The 27,202-nt window shown below is 36.6% G+C and overlaps 1 protein-coding gene across 1 annotated transcript; it reads left to right on the forward strand.

Moving 5' to 3' along the window:
* Positions 1 to 989: 989 nt before the first annotated feature.
* LOC117402533 (SH3 domain-binding glutamic acid-rich-like protein 2-B) lies at positions 990 to 25,992 on the forward strand. The gene is made up of 4 exons (XM_034003771.3): positions 990 to 1,272; positions 17,974 to 18,159; positions 22,901 to 22,981; positions 23,715 to 25,992. The coding sequence occupies exons 1-4, from the start codon at positions 1,228 to 1,230 to the stop codon at positions 23,727 to 23,729; spliced, it is 327 nt and encodes a 108-aa protein (XP_033859662.1). The 5' UTR covers positions 990 to 1,227; the 3' UTR covers positions 23,730 to 25,992.
* The last annotated feature ends 1,210 nt before the right edge of the window (positions 25,993 to 27,202 follow it).

Here is a 27,202-nt window from a genome sequence, read left to right on the forward strand (position 1 = left end):
ACAGTGGGTTGGTGATTCCCAGTCCTTACTTAAGACTTATTATTATTTATTTCTTAGCAGACGCCCTTATCCAGGGCGACTTATAATTTTCAAGTTATCTCATTATTTTTACATACATTTAGACAGTTGAGTTTTTACTAAAGCAATCTAGGTAAAGTACCTTGCTTAAGCATACAGCAGCAGTACCCCCCACCTGTGATTGAACCCACGACCCTCCGGTCAAGAGTCCAGAGCCCTAACCACTACTCCACACTGCTGCCCTGACTTAACAGTTAACAGAATGCATTATGCTACATTAATTATTTTCAATATTACGGAACCCTCAGTTTATATATTTAAATGCACAATAATAAAAACTGCATTCATCTACATGTGATTTTAGGCTATTTGAAAACCAAACAGAAGTTTAACATTTGTTAATCATGTGCTCATTGTTGCACAGTAGAGTCCAAGTCAAGTCTCTGAGCTTAACCGTTTAGCTGTCACTCGCTTAAATTGATTTTACAGGAACAAAAAATCTAGATTCCAGTCACTGACGAATCATAGATTCATTTTTTTTTTTTTTTTAATACCCATGCAAAGTTGATACTAGTCTATATCAAAAATGTCCTATAGGTTGTTTTGCGAGTCTATTTAACGAACTATGTTAAACGTGTACATACAAAGATAAAATAAAATAAAAAAATACTGTGTATAATGCATATGTATCGTATTTTAAAACAAACTATTGAAAAATTATATTTTCTTAATTGGTAACGTGTAAGTAAAATTGTATTAAAAGGAAAAAAAATAATCGCTGTCTCAGAGTAGTAAAAAGCACCGGGTGTGCAATTATCATTTATCATTATAGCTATAATTCATGTGACTGGAAGGGAGAAGTGTGCTCTGTGGTTGCAAATACATTACATTTTGGTGCGGAATACTGTTTTTTGCATTCGCTGACATGGTTATTTTAGCCAGTACCACTAGCGACGTAGCCTGCTGAGGTCACGTGACTGCAATACCTCAATTCAGGTCTGAGAAGCGCTTGATCGCTGTAAGACCCTTTGGTGCCTGCTGGGGGAGTGGACGAGAGCAGAGATGATCTCATTATTTTAATGCTATTTAAACAATTGCCTGGCGCGTTCACTTTATTGTAAGGACTTGCAGAAAGGAAAAAGGACGTTTGCTTTTTAACGCACCTTATCATATACATCTTTTTAAAACGTTGCTGTAAGGAATATTAGGATGGTAATCAGAGTTTTTATCGCTTCTTCATCTAGCTCTGTTTTGGTAAGTACTGCACTGTGGTTTCAACATTGATATGCATTTTAAATTGCTGGTGAATTACCGCGGAAGAATTTATAAAATGATTGCAGACAGACAGTGATCAACATGGAGTCACGTAGCCTTGACCTCATATTCATAGTAATTCACAGCGGTGAATGTTGTGTTGTTTATGTAACTGCGTTTTTCTGCAGCAGATTATTCCATTGGGGATCTAAATTAACTGAACATAGCAAAACTGTTTTGTGTAAAACTATAATTCTTTCTACTGGTGGGGAAATGGTGCAACTGATATAACTCATTTAAATCCCCAGACAATGCGTGCCAATGGTTTCGTTAGTTTTTACTAAGTATTATTTTTTTGAGGGTTGCACCTTTTAAGATCGTCAAAGCTTAAATGTGTTTTACCACTAACACTTGCCATCTTGACCTGTTACACTCTATCTCTTAGTCGTTTGTCATCGCTCATTTAATATTTACCTATTTTTCTTTTATTCTGTTTACTTTATATTTTGGTTGTTTCTAAAAGTCTATTTCTGTATGTGAGGGAGAAAAAAAACAAGATGGAAATGACCGTCATTTTCATTCATCAATTCTCGGTTGTTGGGTGGAAATAACAGATTAAAAAGTACCGCGTGATAATTTAAAATACATACAATATCTTTAATATTAAAGTGTTTGAAACTAATTCAGTTGGCAAACGTCTATTTTCAGAACTGTATTGTTAGACATAATGATTTCTGTAAAACAATAATTGTCAGACATTTGTCTGTTAACTGATTACACAAACGGTATTTGTTATACTTTATTGACATATACCAAAGTTCAATGTCTTTTGGACAAACTGAGCAAGTCATAACTTTTAACCTTGACTCTTATTGTTAAAACAAGTTCAGTTGATTCTAACCGAAGGTGTGTTCAATACTTAAACAAACACTCCCTTTAACAACGCCTGCGGTGCTCCTTTGTGTACTTTAGGTAGATGACAGAACATTAACCTGTGAGTTTCAGGAAGTCATTTGAAAAAAGTACAATTATGTTATGCCTCAGTATAAAGTGACAACCAAATAATAATTCTGTAATATTTCTAATTCATGTAATTTACCTAGTTGCTTGTTTTATTCACAGTACGGATCTGAAAAGTAATTCTCCATATAGCAATTTAAAACCCGATTAAACAGCGTTGTTCAGTTCAATACACTGCTAGACACGCCCATTACAAAACATAATTAAATGTTACAGTATTTCCCAGAAACTTTGTTGCTGCATTATGAATTTAAATCCCTTTTCCATTTTTAGTATTTTCTAAACTATTTGCAGGTGGGTAGCGGATTTATTTATTTATTTAAAATAAAAAATAAACATTTTGCAAGCAGCTTTTTTAAGCTAGGAAGAGGGTTTTTATTTATGTAACCATATTTATGCAGGACATAATTAAGTTTCAAATAAATCTGTCCACTTTTTATTGTAATTGTTCACTCTTTACAGTACACACCTAACATATGCAAAAAGACATAGCATAATTTGTTTATTTATTTGGTTAAATCCCTTCCTTGGTTATTTCAGCTTACACTGATGTTACCTTGTTTGTCATGCAAGCCAGCCAGAACTCTGACTTCTAAATGGTCACTATTTGTTGAAGTTTTTTGGACTTGTTTTCCCCACTCAAATGCTAATAAGGCTGCAAAGCTTTGTAAAGCACTTTTCAGTTGTGCATTATTGGTGTTTTTATTTGCTTTGGCCAAATTACACAAGGTCTTTATGACACTCAAAGCACATCAATGAGACACGAATACAATGGGCTGCCGTGTGTATGTACAAAGAATACCATATAACCACAAACAATGACATCACTTGGTTGATAATATTTAAAACTGTAAGTTGTGCAGATTTTGTTTCTGGGCTTTTTTTTTTTTTCAGGTCGCTTTATTGTAAATTAGTTGTATAAAAGCTGTATGATGAGCTTTTTTTTTTTCTTCCTACTAGTCTAAAGGCTACAAACAAGTCCAGGCAGGAAATCTACAGCTATGGCCAAAAGTTTTGCATCACCCTAGAATTTTAGGATTGAGACATGATTTTTTTTATATATATAATATATATATATATATATATATATATATATATATAATAGCAGTACTTTGTATTTGCAATGCATTCCATTGTGTTTTAAGACTTCCTTAATCCTCTCAGGCATGGACTCATTAAGACGCTGAAAGGTTAAGTTATTCTTTAGATTCCTCCATGCAGCCTTTACACTTGATTCCAGTTAGTTTCGGTTGCATGATTGAATTTTTCCTGATTTCCTGTCCTATCGGACCCCAAATATTCTCAATAGGATTGAGATCCATTGAATTTCCAGGCCAAAATTGAAGTGGCGTGATGCTGTCGTCTTCTAATCGGATCTTCACTTGTTTGGCTTGATGGCAAAGGGCTCTGTCATCTTGGAAGTAAAAATCACAGTTTGGGAAAATGGTACTGAGCCGTAGGGAGGAGGTGGTCTTGGGTTGTTTTTAGGTATCAGTGCTTGTTCATAGCTGATCCCTTGGGTAAAATGTGTAGGGATCCTGTGCATTTGGCAGAAAAGCATCCCCAGATAAGGACAGTTTCCAAATGCTTCGTCGTTGGGATGGTACACTCTGACTTGTATCTTTCTCCTTTGCACCTTTGAACTCTTAATCCAATCTTGGTTTCCAAAACAGCTGAAGGGGGACTCTTGAGAGAAAATGACTTTGGCCCAGTCATCACTGGTCCAGTCTTTGTATGTGCAACAAAAGTTCAGGAGATCTCTGATGTTTTTTTTTTTTGCTCAGAAGGGGTTTATTAGCAGGCCTCCCTGACACCAGACCATTCTCCAAGAGATGCCTTCTCTCTAGCCTCTTTTCATTGCCACAGTAAGTGGACACTACTGCCCGGCCTGTCTCTCAAACTTGAATGGCGTATGTGGCGATCCTGGCGAGGAGTGCAGACATTTGGGCATCCAGAGCTGGGGGCAGCTTTACAACTTCCAATCTTGTTGTATTTTTGGATGATCCTGGATACTGTTCTTTGGTTGGCATAACCTCTATTGGCTATCTGATGACTGCTAAAATCTTCCTCATGAAGTGCAATAATAGCTAAGTGTGTTTCCGAGGAGGTATGGCTCTTCCCATGCCTTGCCCTGAAGTTACAAAATCTATGTAAAAAAAACCCCCAAAAAAACATGCTTGTATAACTTAAATCTACTCATTACCACTTCTAATTGTCATCTTTCGATTACTTCTAATAGAGATCATGTGTCAAGATTTGTGACTCATTTTCAGAAATCATGTGTTTTCTTGTTAGATTTCGTAATGTCACATTTTTCTATTTTGAGACTACTGATCCTATGATGCATTTCGAGGTGCCAAAGTGACACACATCAATGCCATTTCCATGAAGCCGTACAAAAACCTGCACTATCCTTGCAGATAAGTGAAGGTTATGAAAGGGTTGGATAATGCACCACCATACAACAACAAGAAAAATGCTTCTGCAGATTTCAACATTTCAGTGACTGTGGATACAAGTCGTCGGCATTTAAGGTTTGCGCGACATGCAGATTTCAAGTGCACTTCATTTGCAATGTATACTTTTTAAAAGTTCACTAACAGCTGTATTTTCAATAAAATGCACAGTACTTTTAAATGTATACTTCTCACAGGAATGGCTGCGTGGTGACGTCAGGCCAGATGCAGGAACACACACAGAAGCAAGTGCTGCAGGGCAAAAGGCGCTGCGGCACCATTTATTTTCAAAACAAATAAAATAAAAGGTTTGCACAAAAAAAACCACAGAGTAAAAATAAATAGTTAAACAAAACAAAATCAGGAACACTAAGCAAACTAAGTCAGGCTGGGCAGTAACCTTCACTAATCCTTGATTTCTTAGTTTTGTTTTTTTTATTAACTTGGGAGATGGTCACCTTCTGCACAGGATTTTTTCCCCATCCATGCTGCCAAACAATAAATTATAATTATAATTTATTTCTTAGGAGACACCCTTATCCAGGGTGACTTACAATTGTTACAAGATATCGCATTATTTTGACATACAATTACCCATTTATACAATTGGGTTTTTACTGGAGCAATCTAGGTAAAGTACCTTGCTCAAGGGTACAGCAGCAGTGTCCCTTACCTGGGATTGAACCAATGACCCTTTGGTCAAGAGTCCAGAGCCCTAACCACTACTCCACACTGCTGCCCTAATACAATAACTAATAACGGCACACATACAGTACTGTGCAAAAGTTTTAGGCAGGTGTGAAAAAATGTTGTAAAGTAAGAATGCTTTCAAAAATAGACATGTTAATAGTTTATATTTATCAATTAACAAAATGCAAAGTGAGTGAACAGAAGAAAAATCTACATCAAATCAATATTTGGTGTGACCACCCTTTGCCTTCAAAACGGCATCAATTCTTCTAGGTACACTTGCACGCAGTTTTTGAAGGAACTCTGCAGGTAGGTTGGCCCAAACATCTTGGAGAACTAACCACAGTTCTTCTGTGGATTTAGGCAGCTTCAGTTGCTTCTCTCTCTTCATGTAATCCCAGACAGACTCGATGATGTTGAGATCAGGGCTCTGTGGGGGCCATACCATCACTTCCAGGACCCCTTGTTCTTCTTTACGCTGAAGATAGTTCTTAATGACTTTCGCTGTATGTTTGGGGTCGTTGTCATGCTGCAGAATACATTTGGGGCCAATCAGATGCCTCCCTGATGGTATTGCATGATGGATAAGTATCTGCCTGTACTTCTCAGCATTGAGGAGACCATTAATTCTGACCAAATCCCCAACTCCATTTGCAGAAATGCAGCCCCAAACTTGCAAGGAACCTCCACCATGCTTCACTGTTGCCTGCAGACACTCATTCGTGTACCGCTCTCCAGCCCTTCGGCGAACAAACTGCCTTTTGCTACAGCCAAATATTTCAAATTTTGACTCATCAGTCCAGAGCACCTGCTGCCATTTTTCTGCACCCCAGTTCCTGTGTTTTCGTGCATAGTTGAGTCGCTTGGCCTTGTTTCCACGTCGGAGGTATGGCTTTTTGGCCGCAAGTCTTCCATGAAGGCCACTTCTGACCAGACTTCTCTGGACAGTAGATGGGTGTACCAGGGTCCCACTGTTTTCTGCCAATTCTGAGCTGATGGCACTGTTGGACATCTTCCGATTGTGAAGGGAAGTAAGCATGATGTGTCTTTCATCTGCTGCAGTAAGTTTCCTTGGCCGACCACTGCGTCTACGGTCCTCAACGTTGCCCGTTTCTTATTGCTTCTTCAAAAGAGCTTGGACAGCACATCTGGAACCCCCTGTCTGTCTTGAAATTTCTGCCTGGGAGAGACCTTGCTGATGCAGTATAACTACCTTGTGTCTTGTTGCTGTGCTCAGTCTTGCCATGGTGTATGACTTTTGACAGTAAACTGTCTTCAGCAACCTCACCTTGTTAGCTGAGTTTGGCTGTTCCTCACCCAGTTTTATTCCTCTTACACAGCTGTTTCTGTTTCAGTTAATGATTGTGTTTCAACCTACATATTGAATTGATGATCATTAGCACCTGTTTGGTATAATTGTTTAATCATACACCTGACTATATGCCTACAAAATCCCTGACTTTGTGCAAGTGTACCTAGAAGAATTGATGCTGTTTTGAAGGCAAAGGGTGGTCAGACCAAATATGGATTTGATTTAGATTTTTCTTCTGTTCGCTCACTTTGCATTTAGTTAATTGATAAATATAATCTATTAACATGTCTATTTTTGAAAGCATTCTTACTTTACAGCATTTTTTCACACCTGCCTAAAACTTTTGCACAGTACTGTATACTATATGCATAGGGGGTGGGCACTTTGCCACAATACTACATTCCATTGTTCTGTAATCAAAACTTGAGTTCAGTGTTACTGTAACTTCAATAAAAACTAATGGTATGCATTTGACTTGGACTCCTGATAATAAGAATTACTGATAATACTTTTTTTTTTTTTTTTTTGCTGGACCCTTGAAATTCATATTAACGAGAATTGCTTGTATGTAGTGTTTTTTGTCATTTCTAGGCCAAACCTGTTTAGGCATTTCACAGTTCTGGCTCTTAATTCATTGTTATGATCAGAACTGTGATATATAACCTAGTGTCTGCAGTGGAATGTACTGCTAAATGCATTGTTTACCTAACCATAATCATTATAATAATAACTATGACTATACATTTCTCCTTTTTAGTCACATCTATGAAGGCTCTGCTCTTGTGTTTCTTTTTTTGTCATCAGAACCTACTTCAGTATGACCAGAAACTGTATGCACAGCCTGGGGATCTGCACATGCTGTCTTTTTGTGTTTTGTTTGTTTCAGTGAAAGCTTGTGAGGGGTATAACTTTTGAAGGCCTGGGGTCATTTTGCAGTATACCAGTGATTTAGTCCACGTCAAATGGACTAAAATGCAGACTAGGAAGTCCTTTACTAACTTAATCCTGATTGCAGTGTAGCAAACAGATGATCCCGGTAATTTAAACAAGTTAAACCGATAATGAGGACTAACCTATAAACTCTTCTTTACTAATCCGATATATGAAATTCAGATAAATATATAAAGGAATTCCTGTACAAAAAGAAAGACACATTTTTATTCCATCGGTGTGATTCACACAAACATATTTAAGTTAAAAAAAAAAATTAATTTTCAATATGGATGATGTCTTTTTGTGCACATTTCAAACTGGCAGATCATACTTGCATTTTAAGCTGCTGACATTGCGGCATAGGCACAGAAAATTTTAATATTATTTCTTAGCAGACGCCCTTATCCGGGGTGACTTACAACTGTTACAAGATATCGCATTATTTTTTTTCACCCGTTATTTTTACATACAATTACCCATTTATACAGTTGGGTTTTTACTGGAGCAATCTTGGTAAAGTACCTTGCTCAAGGGTACAGCAGCGTCCCCCACCTGGGATTGAACCCACGACCCTCCGGTCAAGAGTCCAGAGCCCCTAACCACTACTACACTGCTGCTCACTCCACAATTGCGTGATAATGGACAATTAGTTGTTTATAGTTAAAGCATATTAACTGAAAATGTTTTACGTTAAACTGAAAGTGGTACCAAAGGTACATGTATAAAAAGTTTATTTTAAATGTAGAGCCTATATATATTACCTTATTGTGCGATACTTTATTCTCACAGATCTGACTGCCCGAACGTGGCAGACATAAGATATGTGCAGAATAAAAGTTTTCAGATGTACTAGTCATTTCATGGGAAAAATGCAGCTGCCTCTGCAAAACATTTTAAGCAGGAAATGCTTCTGATGAGCAAGCCTACTATTAGGCTCATCTTTCACATTAATCCACTTGCAGGGCTCTGCAATAGCAAAAGAAAGAGAAAGACCAAAATGGCCTCCACTTCAATAAATCTGTAGAAGGCACCAAGGCCACTAACGTCAAGGCCAAAGGTAGGGATGTTATATAATTTTGCATAGGATTCATATAAAGCTAATTATTAGCCACAGAAACAAACAACACAGTTTAACTTAGAGAAACAACCTTTACAGTAAATGGCCATGTTTGATTTATAGTACCCCTGTGCCTTTTATTTTAAACAACAATTTGCAAGTGGGGCTGCAGTGGTTTATATCTGTGCTCAACTAACATTATACACTGTTGATTAAAATGCTTTTAAAAATAGTATTCAAATGATCTACATTTCTAACTGCAGTCTTACTAGATGTGTGAAGATGTCAAATTAGATACCAGATATCTTTGATCCGCTTGTGTTATTTTAAAACTCCATTACTTCCATAAATAGCTGTGGGATAAAGATGGTTTCAGTAAACCTGCCATGAACAAATGTTAATACATTTTTAGAAAAAGCATGGGAGGAAAGAAAGTAAAGTGGCACAAGGCGATGTTGGAATTTGAACCACAAAAAGAAATCTTCAAGATACTGTCTAACTCTCTCTCTCTCTGTTATTTTGATAGTTTGTGTTGGTTAATTAACTACATTCAGACATTCAGACCTGTTAGTGGATGATATGCTTACAGTAGCTAGTCGGAGCATTACTTTATTACTCAACATTAACCAATAACTGATGTCCCAGAAGACCACTGCTGACAGGTAGAGGAAGAAGACTACATGAATAATTTCATGCACACTATAGCCCAAACATTCTATATAGGTAGTAGTATGTATGGGAGAATTTGGTTTTCACAAATGCTGAAAGTGTGTACATTTTATTGAGAGGTGAGCGTGAACCTGTGTAGTAATATTGTGATGCTGGTGGTTGTTGGTGTAATGTCATCCTTGGTCTACCATTCAAAAATCATGGGTGTGGCTTGTACTCATACCTGCTCAATCAATGATAAGCTCCAGAACAGGAAAAGGAACTTTCATTGGCATGGCTCTTAATAAAGGGGGCTATACTCCCATTAATATGTGGAATTCCATTATAATCCTTTTACAAAAGGAGCTCTGGGAAGTATCCCGTGAAATAGCAGTGACTATGCAGTGTTGCTTTGCAGTTTAATGAGCTTCATTAGCCACTCCTCAATAATGGTGTGGATGATACATCAATTTAGGATTCAGTCTAGCTGTGCCAAAGTGCAGTCTTCCTGTTTGAAAAGGGATAGTTTTCTCCAAGACATTATTTTAAGTCAGTTTGCCTGGACTAGTGGGAGTCTCCAGTTATTATTAATTTGCTAGTTGATGCCAGCTTATAACAGCCCTTTGCATGTTTCTGTTACTCATTTAATTTTTTTTAAGGTAATCATCCTTCAGTAAGAGCAGAGGCATCCCAGGTACTTCCTATTTCTGAAAAGCTTTGTTAAGGAAAAAAGCTTGTACAATGTTAATGTCTCTATGTTATTTGTTTATTTAGCAGATGCCTTTATCCAAGGCGACTTACAGAGACTAGGGTGTGTGAACTATGCATCAGCTGCAGAGTCATTTACATCTCACCCGAAAGACAGAGCACAAGGAGGTTAAGTGACTTGCTCAGGGTCACACAATGAGTCAGTGGCTGAGGTGGGATTTGAACCGGGGACCTTCAAGTTACAAGTCCTTTTCTTTAACCACTGGACCACACAGCCTCCTGACTTGCATGGTAACTGTTTCCATGGTAATAATTATACTGGAAGGGAAAGTGAAGGCATCTGCATATTTCTCATATAGCACCTAATGGGCACAGAAAAAAAGGATAACAGTTTTTTTTAATTACCTACAACCCCAGATTCTATGCCTGTGCTGTGTTCAAATCTTGAGGTAAGATATGAGAATGTCTGTATTTTACAGAGACCTGTCTTTTTGTCTTCACTGAGGACATTTTCAAGTCTCAACAGGAAGCTGATGTAATAGTTGGTATCCCAGAGACGATAAGAGTCCCAGCAGTATTCCACAGTCCCTTTCAGAATTATTTGTTTGCTTACTATAGTCCTCTAACTTCATCAGTAGGCAGACTTTGTTTATTCCTATCTGTTTGCATTCCTCAAAGGCAGTTTAAGCTACAAGAACATGGCTTGCCACTTTGTCATTCTGGAGGAAAAACAATTCCCTATAAAATTAACACATTTTGCTTCATAAAGTCGAATGAAACCTGCTGAATAATGTTACGTTAACATATTGAATTACATACTGCTACTGTGCTACTATAATGGCTTCCAGTAGACTTTTGCAATATCATTTTGTTTCTTTCATACATGATGTTAATACACCCAAGGGAATTACGAAATTACGCGTTCGTGTAATTTTACGCATAAAACATATCGCCACGCAAGGCGCGTAATATTAAATAATATCGCTGTTAACAGAGAAGGATAGAGAAAAATGTTGGATCACACTGAGGATAAAGGGAACATTGATCGATTTTGCCAGAAAATGCCACGACAAAGGTCCCACGCTGCAAATATATCAGTAAAAGAGAGAGTAAAAGATGTTGTTTGCTTTGTACACTGTGAAGGTGGCACCCAATGCAATCCAGAGTGCTCTATCAACAGGGCAAATTGACATCGACTTGTTTTGGTCATCGACAGCTGACCATCTTCCTAATTTGAAAACATTAGCTTTCAGATACATAAATGCAGTCATAAATACAGCTTATGCTGAGCGCAGCAACTAGCTGTGGAATCTTGTCCTGTCTGATTGGAGGTCTTCTCTTTTGGAAGAAAGTGAAAGAGCTGGTGTTCCTTTTATTTTAATCTTGGAATTTATAAAGACTTTATGTTTAATTTTTTTTTTTTTTTTACTTACGCTAGTATTGATATCCAGTATAAGAGAAGAACCCAATACAACTGCACCATAATTTGTTACTTTGCACATACCTGTACAGAGATACCGCATAAAATTTATAATAATTTTTTTTCTGTGCATAATTCCCTGGGGTGTAGTTAAATAATAGATCTAAATTGTGTTCATATAGTGTTTTTATTTATTTTTATTATGTCTCAATCCTACATTTGTAGGTGAGGCAAAACTTTTGACCATAGCAGTATATAACAAAAAGATTAAATTTGCAGTTGTTGCCTTTAATGCCAAGACATCATACAGTGCTGTACATTTAAATATACATCTGCAGAACAGTTTAAAAGCTGAAGAAAACAAATATTTTGACCCAGCTCTGGCAGATAGAGTAACAGAGTTGTAGCTGCCTGTCTGTTGTTGACGTGGTTTTACATCATCTGTCAAGGGGTGATATGCTCAAGATATTGGAGGATTTCATGGTAATCAACAGTTGCATGATGTAATTTGGATATTATTGGCAGTAATGTCTTCAACAAAAATTATTTCTTTCTGTACTCGGTTTCCCTACAAATGGAAATATGTCTACAATAGTATGGTTCAATAGTGTATTAAGGTGTGCCCAAATGTACGGCATGGCAGCCTAATTTGGAATTTGGATAATTATTTGTCATAGAGGTTTTGTTTGACTTGCCCTCATACGGCCAATCAGATTACCAGTATCTTGAGTTATGTGCCAAGACAAACAACCCCCATTGTTGGATAACCTGGAAAGAGGTTTGAATGCAATATAAGATACACGTGTTTACAGGTTTGTACACTCTGTTAGTTTTAAAAGGAGATTATCAGAGGAGGTATAGTAACTGGTAAATGCAAGGTTGCATTTAATTGCAGTGACGATGACCGTCTGAAATAAACACAATCGCACGTTGTTGGAGGAACCAATGCGCTCAAGAGATAACATAAGTTAAGCATAAAAGATCAAAGGGCCACACCAAGATAACACCATCTTAGGCAGTGTGTCAGAACCAGTTTTCTTTACGCCACGTACACGAGACCCTCCACAGGGTGCCCGGGGTGATTGAACCCACAAAGAGAAGGAAGGAGGGGGGCTGAGCTCAGTGGCTACTTAATCAAGGTGCGCTCAGCTCAGCTCACTTTTTCTCTTTCATTGACTAGTATTGGAGACTTGTCGATCGAGGAGTCCTGGAGGATCAAACCTACAGTATTGCATTATATTATTTTGTTCTGTTATGTTTTGTTTTGAATTTAAGTTTTGTACCGTGCAGTTCGCATATGAAAGTGTGATCTGTACTGTTTTGCTTTGAGCGTTCTTTTTGTTTCCGGAATTAAATTGCATATATATTGAGTAAAAGAAAAGGACTTTGCAACCAGTTCACATCAAGAAACAACTACTCACTACTTCACCCATTCATGATTCTACCAGTTCCAGGTGTTGTTCTCAATATTGGTATGGTTGATGTCGCCTTGAATTTAGAACATTCAGCTGCAAAATAAATTCAAAACAGAGACATCACATTCGGTCGCATTCCTCAACCTTATTTAACCTTCCCCAACTTTTGAATAGAAATGCTAGTGGGTTAACTAACGATTGGTTATATGATGACCCTACTGTGTATAATGGTTTTCTTCCACCTTAGTCATGTTTAGACTTCAGGGGTGTCGGTTCGAGTCATCCTGCTGTAGCTGTACTGTAGATAGCAAGATATACAAGCGTTAACTTTGATTACTGAACAGACTCGGAGTTATGCAATCCAGTCAGGGTTGGCTGATTTTAAATCACTGATTTAAATCACTTGATTTTTTTAAATGAAATCATTGTTTCATGTACTACCTTTTTTATATAGTTTGTCAAGGAAAATACCTGAAAAGTATGTTTTTAAATATTTTATTAACACAATATCTTAAACTCTTACTGTCTATAAACTAAAACTCTTAGGGCTGTATTCTGATCACAGTGCAAATGCAAGTGCAAGCACGAACAGCGTTTGCCACCGATTCTGTAGTGCATAAATGGAGTGAAGACTTAAAATACTGCATTGAAATGGCATTCTGAAGACTTGCCTAGTCTTGCCCTGTTATAGAGCGCTTGCCCCATCATTAACATATTCGCCAAAGCGATTCTGATGGCAGTGCAATGGGGTCCCAAATAGACAATTGAGAACTGTATTGAGAACTGTGTTAAGACCCGCAGAAACCAGGTTTATTTAGTGGTCCAATCAGGAACTTTAATAACTGAACACATTATAAAAAGCAAAGTAGTCCTAAATAACAACTGCATATGTGTTTGTAGTACTCCATCGCTAAATTCTTGTAGTTCACATATTGTAGTTCACATTTAGAGGATGCCACAATGATAAATTTGCTTTATTTATGTGTTCATTTAAGACTGAGTAATTTAGTTTGGTATGTAACTATTCACAAACCACCATTTCCAACATCCTTAAATTTACAGTTTGGAGGTACTATAGAGCTACAACTACAGTACAACGTTCCCCGGTTCAAATCCCAGCTCACTCCCTGACTCACTGTGTGACCTTAAGCAAATCACTTAACCTCCTTGTGCTCCGTCTTTCGGGTGAAATGTTGTTGCGAGTGACTCTGCAGCTGATGCATAGTTCACACACTCTCCTACCCGGGTCACAATCCCGTGCACCTGGGTCATACCCGGGTTAACCCGGGTCGCAGCAACCCACCTCAGGATGTGAGTTGACACGATTTAACCTGGGTTGAGCGAGACAAAATGCATGATGACTTTTCGTAAGTCGACAAAATAACAAACAGCCACGCCTGCGTGAAGGTTTCACTTCGACAAGAAACGTTTCTGTTTAGCCATATTTTTGTTGTTTGAGACACACAGTGAGCCAGATTGCAGCAGGGATGAAGGAACATTTACTCTAATCAACATTTGGGCAGACGGTTCAATCCAGAGAAGCTTGGATGGAAGCGTCCTTATCAACCTGCTTCTGGGGCATTGACCGAGAACAGAACAGAGAAAATTAAGGATTCTTTTGTACTTTATCAGAATTTTTACATGAGCATCAGCATTAATGATGCAAAAAAACATCCAAGGACACGATGTCCTCATAGCTAGTTACGGCTATGCATACAGAATGCGATTTGTCAAATTTCCAGTGGGGGGGTGTGGCAATGTGCTCCGCCCCTGTGTGCATTTCTGTGTTGTATGTTGCGTGTGGTGTGTTAAATGTTGGTGTATAGAGATGGTACACGGGATATAAACGGGTCTGTGTAACACGAGTGATTTAAATATGTAGATTTGTATTTAGGCACGAGGATGGCACAAATCACTTCACGTGCTGGTTAAAATGTAATGTGTGGTCACGGGAGTACACTTAATTAATTCACGTGCAGTTGTACCGAGATTCCAATTGAATGATTGACTAGCAATCGAGTCTCGGTACAACTGCATAAAAGCAGCATGTTTTCACTCACTCGGGGTTGTGTGTTCGAGAGTGGAGAACGGGTGAGAAAGAGAAGGAGAAACGTTAAAGTAAAGTGAAATCTATAAGTGTTTGTACTCACCATGTTTGTTTGTCTCTCCGTGCACAGTTTGTTAAGTGTTTAGTACGTTTTGTTTGTCTATTTTATTTTGGCGTAGAGTGCCGTGTCCTGTTTTTGTGTTTTGTTTTGTTTATTAAATGCTGAGCACAACCAAGTGCTCAGCTTCACCAGCCTCGCTGTCTCTGTCTGTCTGTTTCTTCCGGGCCTGCGCGTATTCACCACTTTGCCATAGGGGGATAAAAAACACAAACTACAAAACAGTAGAAAAGCCTATAGTAAAAATACACCATTAATATGCTAACATTTACCACAATGCAAATGTTATTCTCATTTATTATTATTATATTTTATTATTATTTATTAACTGAAAGGCAATAAAAACGTATGCTTATAAGGCTACAAACAACATTTGCCAAACAAAATGTTTATTTAAATGAAAAACTAAAAGCTGAGTGATGGTGTACTGTATGTACCTACACAGAATTGCCATACTTTCCAGCAGAAAGGCATTGTCGGTATGTAACGGGGTGATGGTCCAAGCTTACCCCCAGAAATGATTGTACCTAAATTAGTTTTCTGTGCGAGGGTCTGTATGTCAAAATGTTTTTAAAAAAGCAGATCATGTTTATTAAAGTATGTATGTAGTTAAAACATGATGTATACTATTATTGATAAACATCTATTTGACTTGTTTTATTAATGTGTATCAGTAAAATGACATTTGTGAAAAATAAAACTAAATTTTGTGAAAAATAAAACTAAAAATTGTGAAAAATAAAAATAGTCATGGGGCTCTACTAATACTGTACTTGTATTAGGCATACATGTAGTGTGTGGAAAATGGCGAAGGATTTGTACATTTTGATGATTTTAAATGCTTCTGCCTTTCATTTTAGTTTCCACATACACACTAACTCAAGTATTAAAAATTATTTTCATTTTATTTAGACAGACAGGAGATGTTTGAGTCAAAACGCGTCGTGGATGTGGACTTTTAAGTCTCCCATCTGTCTAAATAAAATGAAAATAATTTTTAATACTTGAGTTAGTGTGTATCATTAAGGAACATTACGGCGTGTGCAACCTTAGCTGTCTCGATCATCCTGAGCCATGGGAAAACTGAAGTTTGAAGGACTATCCCCTACATATTGGTGTAAGTCAAGATACAATTATTTGTACCATATCTAATATATATTATAAAATTTACACTGCCCTACTATTGTGGGGCTGTCATAATAATTGCACATACAGCAATCTACCGATTTAAAAAAAAAAAAAAAAAAAAGATAGGATTTGTATTTCAATCCCATTCCACTGAAGCAGGGCTCCAGTATACAAGCTTGGGGTTCCTCAGTATTAAAACACTAAGCAAAGCATTTGCTCCCTGTTTTATTTCACCTCGCTTAATATCATACCCTGTTTATTATCACGATTTTATATCACCTCGCTTAATATCATACCATGTTTATTATCCTGATGTTTGAAAAACCACTCGCCATGATGCACCATAGGTTATTTGAGAAATAACCTATGGTAACCTTGCTTACCTGTTTAAACATTAAATAAACCTAAGTAGATAATATTTCAGAGCACTCTAAAAGCCTACAAATGTTGGTACTTGCTTCATTACTAAAATGGACTGCTGTCATGTCAAGTGTGCAACATTCACCAGCAGTTGCTGCCAACATTCTGTGTCTCTGTGGTGTGAAGACTTGCCCATACATTGAGACTGCACGTCTGCATCCGCTGAATTGGTTGGAAGTGTAAGGCAAAGCTTTGCCAAGTTATACAGATGTAGAAATCGATTAGAATCAGTCACAAAACTCAGTTACCCAAAGGCATCTGACATTCTTTAATAAAGGCCATATATGCAGCACGTTCATTGTCATTTATTTTATTAGTACCAAGTCCAAAAGAAACCATGCCTAATACGGGTCTAAAATTCGAATTGTGTTTAAAAAGTAAGCAGGTTGTTTGAAGCGAGGTGGCTGTGCTAGATCATACCTGTAGTACTGATTTAACTTGGCTACAAGCGACAGGAATACATTTTGTCTGCGCTGACTTCCAAGTTTGTTTTCTGAAAGCTGTTACTTGTTTTACGTTCTGTTCAGCAGCCTCTGAAGTAGCCTTTCGTTTAATGTGTGATTCTGTAGCTAAATAGCGATCGATCGTATTTTCTCCAAAGTCACATTAAAAGATGTGCAAAACAATTTACCTTCATCTGCATGTAAAGTTTCTTTGGGAAATTTCCACACGATCCTCAGCCGAAATATACTTTGCTTTTTTTCTTTTTGCTTTGTCATCCATTTTTGGTATTTTACTTCCAATGCTGAAAACTGGACACATCTGTTTTCATTCTTGACTGAAAGCTACATTATTTGGACCATATACAGTTTTAATTCAAATGAAGCTAGGCTGGTTTCAGGCTTATCTTTTTAGACCAAAACTTAATAGCAATATACTGTATGAGACCACGCAGAAATTCCAGAGGGATTGGAAAGAAGTATAAAAAGCACTCTAAATTACCCATAATGTAATTCAAATTAAATCCAGGTTCATGTAATTTACTAAACCAGATCATTATAATGCATGTATGGTGATTCTTACAATTTTGTGGAGTGTTTTGATTCCTTCCTTAACACTTCTGCAATGCTTTGGCTAACACTGATAAATGCAGTGCCAGTGTGACTATAGTCTCTGTTGGGTTAACATCATTTTTTTTAACACAGTAAATTCTGTAATTCATACTAAAACCTATAAAAAATGTACTTGTTTTCTAGCCAAAGCTGAATTTACAACTGTAATGGGATGTATAGCATTTCTTTCTGCGTATCTGAGTTTGAAAATCAATGATCGAGTTTGCATCTAGTGTGGTTTCCTATAGACTGATCTTGACTGCTTTCTGATATTTAGATCAAGAAAACACAACAGGATGTGGTGGGGTTCCTGGAGGCCAACAGGATTGAGTTTGAAGAGGTTGATATAACCATGCTGGAGGACCAGAGAATGTGGATGTATAAACACATACCTAAAGAGAGGCTTCCAGCTAAGGGGAACCCGCTCCCACCACAGATATTTAATGATGAGCAGTACTGTGGGGTAAGTTCATTCCTGTGTTGTTGAAAAGATGGCAAGTGCTGGTACGCCCTTTCAGCAAAACACACACGGGTGGAAAGACACAGCTGTCGCTGACTGTTTTCATTCTTACGGTTCACTCTCTGGATAATACAGGCAATGACTCTTCCCCGTTCTGCCTCATTACTAACTCTGGTCTGATGCCAAATCTGAAAAGGCTTTCTTTAAGACTTAAAAAGGAGATAAGTGGAGCTGAACAGGAACATGCTTACTTACAAAAATGTGTGTTTTTATATTCTAAAAATGCCTACACATTTTCCTACTAAAGTATTGTTGTAAGTGCAGACATTTTATATCCATTCCCCTTTATCTTCCAGCTATAATTGTGTCAGTACATTGACTTTCATATTACCAGCAGGGAACACAGCTGTGAACAGCAGCATTGGCATGTCCTTTATTGTCAGCCCCAGCATAATCATTGCAAATTACTATTATCTAGGAGTGCAGTCATAGTTTAGAAAACCATTTCATTAGCATTCACTGTTTTGAGTTTCTTTATGATTTCTGATATTGTTAATTTTAAAACAATGTTTTTAATTTTTTTTATTATTATTATTGTGCTATAAGCCAATCATAATACACGCTTGTGTTCCGATATTTACAGGTCTGTCGTTTTTAGAGGATTTTACTGTTTATTATGAATAGCGGTAGATGCAAGAGTTTTTCAATGCATATTCATTTTGACCCATTCTTCTGCTTGTTCATTTTCCAATGCTTTACATGTCCTTGTTTACAAGTGTATTAAAAAATAATAATACTTTGGCTTTATATTGGGGGGGGGGGGGGGGGGGTTTACAATACAACGACATTTTGTTATAAAATAAAACTGTTACTTAATACCCACTGACACACAACCTTTTAATGACATTGCTGGAATGTTGTAATTTAGTTATGTCGTTGTTATCAGGTTGTGTGTTAGCAGCTTCTTCATGGTTGCATCTGAAGTATTTATAGATACTTCCCTTACATAATAAATGTGGTGTCTCAAATAGTCGCTGGTCTGCAATAGAGTATATGTGTGTGTGTGTGTGTGTGTGTGTGTGTGTGTGTGTGTGTGTGTGTGTATATGTATATATATGTATATATATATATATATATATATATATATATATATATAATTATATCTATATCACCACTTCTAGACAGGGTGAAGTGCGCTTCATCAGTCCATAGGATATTAGCAGGCTATTGGTCATCCAGTTCCAGTCGAGCCAAGAACCACAGCGCAAAATCGACACGTCTGATGAAATCCGTCTCCTCCAATGCCTCAGCATGATGCAGCTTGTATGGAAACATCCGCAGAGTTGAAGGAAGAGCCTTATGAACAGCGAATTGGGCAAATCCAGGCAGCGGGCAATTTGCTTGTGCTGGGTTGTTCTGCTACGGCATGGCTGATCTCAGCGACAACTTTGGTTGATGTCGGTGGTCTGCCGCTACGAGGCTTATCACAAGTGCAACCTGTTTCCTCACATTTTTTGAACTTGTGAACAGCAGCTCTTGAACACAGCCCATAGTGTTATTATTATTATTATTATTATTATTATTATTATTATTATTTATTTCTTAGCAGATGCCCTTATCCAGGGCGACTTACAATTGTTACAAGATATCACATTATTTTTACATACAATTACATAATTTTTTACACATTATTTTTACATACAATTACCCATTTATACAGTTGGGTTTTTACTGGAGCAATCTAGGTAAAGTACCTACCTGAAATCCCCCACCTGGGATTGAACCCACGACCCTCCGGTCAAGAGTCCAGAGCCCTAACCACTACTCCACACTGCTGTTATGTATTCCCTGAGAGCTGCCTCAGCATTGCTTCCTTTGCTGTAAAAGAAACTTGACCAGTTCACTTCTCTACACACTTAACAGCTTCATGTTGCTTGACTGAGCTGCCTTGCGAGTGACAGACCTATTTATACCCACAGTACTGTAGTATGGAAATATGCGGCAGTAGCCACAGTGGCGCCTACTAGTGACAAAAATGAATATCGAAATTCACCTATTCTTACCCTAGCATATTAATGTCCCGCCTCTGCTCAATAATGATTGAACAGCTGCAAAACCAGGACAGATATTTGATTTTCCTGTTGGTTAAACTCCCAAGACCTTTAACTGAAACTGAGAATACCTTCAACGGCTTATGTCCTGCCTCTTCACTCATGATTGGACACCTGCAAAACAAGGGGCAGATCTTTGACTTTCCCATTGGTTAAACTTACTCAAGACCTCCCGCCTCTGCTCACTTATGATTGGACTGCCATGGAGGTCTTATAGAGATTGATTTTATTTTATATAAAAAAAAATGTAATTCTGCATGATTAAATTGTAAAAAAATTCTGTTAATCAGAACAGCCCTAATATATGTGCACAATATATGGTTAAACCCGAAGCAAAGTCCATCAGCAAAATAAGTAGATGCGCTTATCAGTAGTGCATGCTAATGTAACATAGCTTTAGGTGTTTTATTGGTGTAGAACATTTTGTCAGGGAAAAACTTGTTCTGTCAGAAAAGGTTATCTGCTAACTGAATTGTGTCACAAAGTAAATCGTTGCTGAAGCTTTGTTGAGTAAGAGACTTGCATTGTAATCCTAATCTGATCGATGAAGCAGCATGTCAGTTTAAACTGCTGTACAAGCACAACTGTCTGTGCTGTCCAGTAAGTGCAGCAATATAGATGGTAACAGCAGTGAATTCAATAACATAAATAAGTCATAAATATCAGACTCCAGACATCCTACATAATGTCCATGACTAATGGTGTAACTGATCAATATGCATTGACATGGATTTCCTGTGAGGCTTAATGTCTGCCTTTCTGTGCAATATAAATTACTCAACTATGAGGTTATATTTTAAAGAAAATAAAGGTGCAACAGATAAGCATAAGCCATACACCTCTTCAGTTAGAATGAGGAATAGAGTAGATAACTCAGTAACGTTTATTCCTTTTATAAAATGTTATTGGCGTGTTCCCATACACTACTGTACCTTGAAGAATGGGGGTAAACATCATACACAATGCACTGATAGTAGGAATATTGTGGATTAGTCATCATTGCAATAATGTAAACTCAGAATGCTCCCCCTTTGGTTTTGACTTTGACCAAGAGATGTTGAATTACTTTCTGCTACATGACTATGTCAAAATTGCCCCCACTTCAGATGAACAGTGCTTTTAATTTAATTTATCAATATTAATTGGACCTGCCAGATCCATGGAGAAACTTACATTCTAAGGATTAACGCCAATTGTATGCATTTTAAATGCACTAGAAGAGTGCAGCAAATGAGTTGTGTCTTAACTCCCTTAGAGCTTAAAGACCCCACATGGTGCTACAACTGTTTAAATAACATACCTGTCATTTTTTTTCATTGTTAACATCTTGACAACTTTTTACACTTAACTTTAAAGTTATTTTCAAAATGTCCGCTCTAGAGCACAGGTTACACAGCAATATCGATCCATGATGTGGGATGGAACTGAAAAGCTAGAGCACTCGGTTTTTTTTTTTTTTTTTTTTTTAATCGCTCATCCTGCAGTGATTTAGAGAGCTGATCTCAAACCCCAGTGCACTAGAGTGGCCATTTTGAAAAGAGCTTTGAAACAGACTTTAAAGTTATACGTGTAAAAAGTTGTCCGGATGTTAGCAATGAAAAGAGAAATTGCAGGTACTTTATTTAAACAGCTGTAGCAACACATGGGGATGTATAACGCAATATTTTTCGGAACCCCGCTATTTACTCTCTCAGCATTTAACTTTAATTCGAACCTTGAATTCATTTTAACCACTACATAGCGAGTGTTTTTTTAATAAAACTTCCTGTGTGTGTGTGTGTGTGTGTGTGTGTGTGTGTGTGTGTGTGTGTGCTTCTATCTATTCTGCATAAGTATTTATAAAAATAAATAAATAAATAAATAAAATTAACTGGGTCAGTGGCTTTGCATTACAAGATCATTTGATCCTGTCCTGTTTCATTTGGCAAACCACACTGCTTACTTTTAATTTGGTTCAGCATGGCTGACAAGTTATCATACAAATATTCATTTTATAAATGTGCACACTTCCTTTTCTACATTCAACACCACAGACAGAATTGCAGTACACATGTGATGTATTGAATGTCAAAATCCTGATTCAGGCCCACTGTAGATATTTCACACCATATATTACTATATGGAGAACCCTGAGAAGTACAGTTGATAAAAAAGTAATCTGGTGTCAACCCATGCACAATATTTACAGATGAATGATAAATGATGGGATAGATTGTGTGCGCTGTGGCCTTTACACATTCACAATGTCTTAAATTGTCCTTTAGTTATCGGTTATTTAGAAGTAAGAAATATTAACAATTCTCTATTAGCATAACTTTTATTGTTTTTCGGCTTTAGAGAAAAATGTGTATAGCATGAACTTCAGTTTATTTAAACTATATGAATAAAATAAGATTAGAGAACCATTGGTAGTCTTTTATGCTTAAATAATAATAAAATATTAATTATTTTATATTTTCGAAATGTTGCACCAGATATACAAATGAAGCCTTAATTTGAGAAAATGAAATTTAACATTATTTATTAGCAGTGATATTCTAGATTAAAGTTACATTTTTGGTCAGTGTATACAGTAATTGGCCTAGAGTTTTACTTAGAATATTTTCTCTAAATAAAGACATATTTTGTTTCAGGATTATGAGGCATTCTTTGAGTCTAAGGAGAACAACACAGTCACTACATTTCTAGGACTAAATCGCAGACCTTCGGTAAAGGTAAAGGCTTAATTTGCATATCTAGATTTACTTAATAATTGGACACACACCATGGTAGTACTCTGTGTACAGCCACCTCCAAGTGTGTGCATGTGTTTGTTTTATTTTTTTCTATCACAGCTTGATAGCTGCATTCTTACACCTCCCATAGTGTTCCAGCTGAGTGGTTGGAGTGCTTATTCACTTCCACATTACCAATGTCTGCTTTGCAACCCATTCTTCATCATACTTCTACATCCCCCAAGCTAATGAACATAACATTCTCCTAATGAGTGTTTCCCTGATAAAAAAGATAAAACATGAACCCTCTGTTTCAATGAGGAAGCTATTTAATCGGTAATTTGACATGATTGTCAAGTGCACAGATTTGTATTTCATTGTAAAAGGTTTTTTTTTTTTCCTGTAATTCAATAGTAACTGGTAAAAATCAAAGCTTGCATAAGGTTTTAATGTTCTATTTTAATGTGCATTTATGTATTATTGTTGGTAAGGAATTTGCTGTGTAGATTGCTTGTAATTAATTAAGTTTTGATTTTATTATTTTACATTCATACAAAATAGCTGTAAGAACTTGGCAGCCAGAATATCTAATGATAGGCACGTCTGCTCCTCTAGTCATAGTCAGCTTTTTGGGCTTCATATGAACATAAGAGGTCTTTACAACAAGCAATATGTCAAGGCAATTTTAATACCAGTCTTACGTATATGCTAAATGTACATTTTCATTTAACAGGATTCTGAATCTTAGGTTTTCTACTCCAGGGGTTTGAGCCATCACACAGGAAGCTCTTGGCATTTCTGCATTACTTCACATCCCAATCCTGATCATTCACAGAGCTGCTGCTGCTGCTTTACCAACTGTCGCTGCATTATTTTTGTTTGCCAGAAGCTCCAGGAAGCCTATGTTTTGCTATATATATATATATATATATATATATATATATATAATATTTTTCTTAATCAAGCAGTTGGGCATCACTTTTGCCAAGATCTTAAACACTACTACTTTGGAATCATGCCTTGCACAACATTTGATTTAATACAAAAATGTGTAAATTGAAGGTTATATAAATTATTTACTTTTGCAAAAGACATCTTGATTTACCAGAAATCAATTGTGTAACCTCAAGTGATGTAGTACTTGCTGACAACCTTCAACTGAACATGACTGACAGTCAAAGAGTTACTTTCTCTTCCATGGGCCAAACAAATTGAAAATATTTTCATATTTTTGTTTAAATTATGAATGTAAATCAAATGGGTATGCAAAGCAAAAATTGTAAAAGGAAATTATCAACTGCATTAAAACACACAGGGAGGGAGGGGGTAGCAGTGGTGAGGCCCAATTAAAAATTATTTTGATCATTAGTTATTAATAATTAAAGTTGATGTTCATGAATTTTTTTTCTGATTGACTTTCTTCAAATCTGTTTCATGAATTTCAAGCTCTATTTAAAAACAGACTTTAAATAACTTAACATGTTAAATTTATTATGAGACAGTGCAGTGAACCCAAGTTGTTTCCTACCAGTTTTGTAACATACAGAAGAAAAAAAAGCTCTGCAAATCAGTACACTACCATTTAATCTTTTCAGTCAATTCTCCACACAGATAGTACATTTAATTGCTTAATCTAAACATTTGGAATATAATTAATGTAAGTGACTAACATTCATTGTGCTTCCATCAGTATTGTTTCATTTTCCATACTGTTGTGGTGGTTGAATGAAAGCCATTGTGAAATGCTGTTTATTTAAGGGACACTGAACTTTCCCCACATAATATAAGAGGACTCTGTCTGCTTTTTTTATTTTCTACATGGGTGTTCATCAGAATTGCCAAGAGAATTTTAGTCATCTGTTCTTAATTGTTGTTCCAGCTAAGATAAATTATTTTCTTTTCTGTCAATTCCAGAGATCATAGATTTCCTGTTGTGTTTTTTTTAAATTGTATTTATATTTGTTGCTGGACATCGTCAAAGAATATTTTTTTTAAATTCAAATGGACCAATCCAGTGTATTGTTAATGGACCAATGAGTTGCAAAGGCCTAAGTTATTTCTCACGTCTTCTATCTATAACATTTAAACACTGCATGCAATATATATATATATATATATATATATATATATATATATATATATATATATATATATATATATATAGGTTTTTATTCATTTTTGCTTGAAACCCACGTTTGCTGTAAAATTCCTATAAAGTACATTATTTTTTCATAGATCAGGGAGTACTTAACCCAGCATGGCCAAAAAAAGTTGGTTAGTAGAGTGTGCAATAAAAATATAACAAAAAGACAATGAAGCAGTTTACCCATGAGCACAAGCCAAAGAATAATAAAATATGTGTGTAATAGAGGAAATATATAGGCGATAGAATTGTCTTTATTCATAAATTTTTTAAAAAAAAGTTAAATGTATTTGAAAGACTATATGAATAAATATGCAGTTTAATGTTTACAGTATTTTATGGAGTATGGTTATATGCTCTTTGCCAGGTATTCTGTTTGTGTGAATGTGATTTAAAACCACTTACTGGTATTTCATTTTCAGCATCACTCATTACCATGCCAAACACAGATGAACCCTGAATAATCTGTTAATCAGTTTTTCAATGTTTAGTTTTTTTTGTATCTCACAGCACATTTACTGTAGAAAGCAAAAGCAGGTGTATTACAACAGAGGTCTTTCATTTGTTTATTGTGGTGGAAAAGTTATGTGTGCCTTTTAAATATGTTTGTTTTTCAGACTCAGTGATGTAATATAACTATGGTAATCTGATTTCCAGTGTGGGGGACATGTATTGTACAAATTCACAAGTTCATTATGTGTATTAAATAATATTGTGTTTATTACTGTTCAGTTCAGCACAAAGACAATGAGTGCTGATGTGCACTGCTGTTTATTGTCAGCAAAGGTCTCTGTTTTTAATGGTTTAATGTTTGCTATTACCAATGTTATAATCACTATCAAAATAAAACAGAAAATCGTGTCTCTTATGATATTTAGGTGGTGATGTAAGTACAGGTACAGTGCAAATAATTTCGGCTGCAAAATTCAGATTGCATTGCGGCCAGGCAATTATTTTGCACTGCGCCCTATGTAAGCATAAGAGCAATGCAAATTACTCAACACGCACAAATAATGATCCACAATTATGATAACGAGGGTCTCAATGAGCACATCGGTCTGTTTAGCGGCCGCACTTGCAGAGTTAGGAGTATAAAGAGCAGTAGTCGCTGTATGACATTTGTGGAGCGTGAAAATACAAACCAAAAAAAATGATGGAGAAAGGGCAGCAAAGTCCCCTTGGTGCATGGAAAATAAATGTTTTCTGAAAAGGAACTGAGAGTCCTTACAGCTGAGGTCACTCAGCATGAAACGGAGTTGTTTGGAAAAGCCTCATCCAACATCAGTTATGCTAGTATCCTTAGGAAATGATATGTATTGACCTGCCCTTTTTAAAATGACATACACAAATTTGCCTAGCACTGGCTATCCCTCCAGACATTCTAACTGTGGTGTGAAAGGAACCAGAGGCTAAGTAGTGCAGAGAACACAGCACTTTCACATGTGCAGGGATAGTGGTCCCTAGATTGATGTTGGGGTCTAGCTCGGTGGTTCCCAACCTTTTTCAATGTGTTTTGTGTATATGCATGTAGAAAGTAAAGTATTTCTATAACGTACCTAACTTAATGAGATTCCTGGACTTGAATCTTCACTACCAGGTCACAAGGAATGTTGTCATTTTACGCATTGAAAGTTGCTGATGGCAAAATTCCTTTTTCTTTTGTTTTAAAAAAGTGTTTTTTTTTCATATTCTGCTGTAGATAAATGGCATCTCAATTTTGCGGGAATAAGAGTTTTGTTTGACAAAACCCCCTGACATATAATGCACTGGGGCTTTGGGTCGTCCTCAGATCCAGTAAATGTAAATACCAGTGCTAGTCCCTGCAACCGTTACATCGTGTAGAAAATTTATCTATCCATTTCTAACGGAACTTATTGCAATCTACTTCTGGTGGGCTGTGATGTGTAAATGAAACAGGATTAGTGCCGCACAGTCGATAGGATTTCGCATTTTGGTTAAATATGACAGCTTCAAGAACAGACTGTACACATTATTTCCAGAAGTAGTGTTAAGAGAATGCTATTTTGGCACATAGTCTTGTGAGATATTAAACCTGACTGAATAAACCCATATGATAC

Source organism: Acipenser ruthenus, chromosome 5 (assembly GCF_902713425.1).
Source record: "Acipenser ruthenus chromosome 5, fAciRut3.2 maternal haplotype, whole genome shotgun sequence".
Taxonomy (NCBI): Eukaryota; Metazoa; Chordata; class Actinopteri; order Acipenseriformes; family Acipenseridae; genus Acipenser; species Acipenser ruthenus.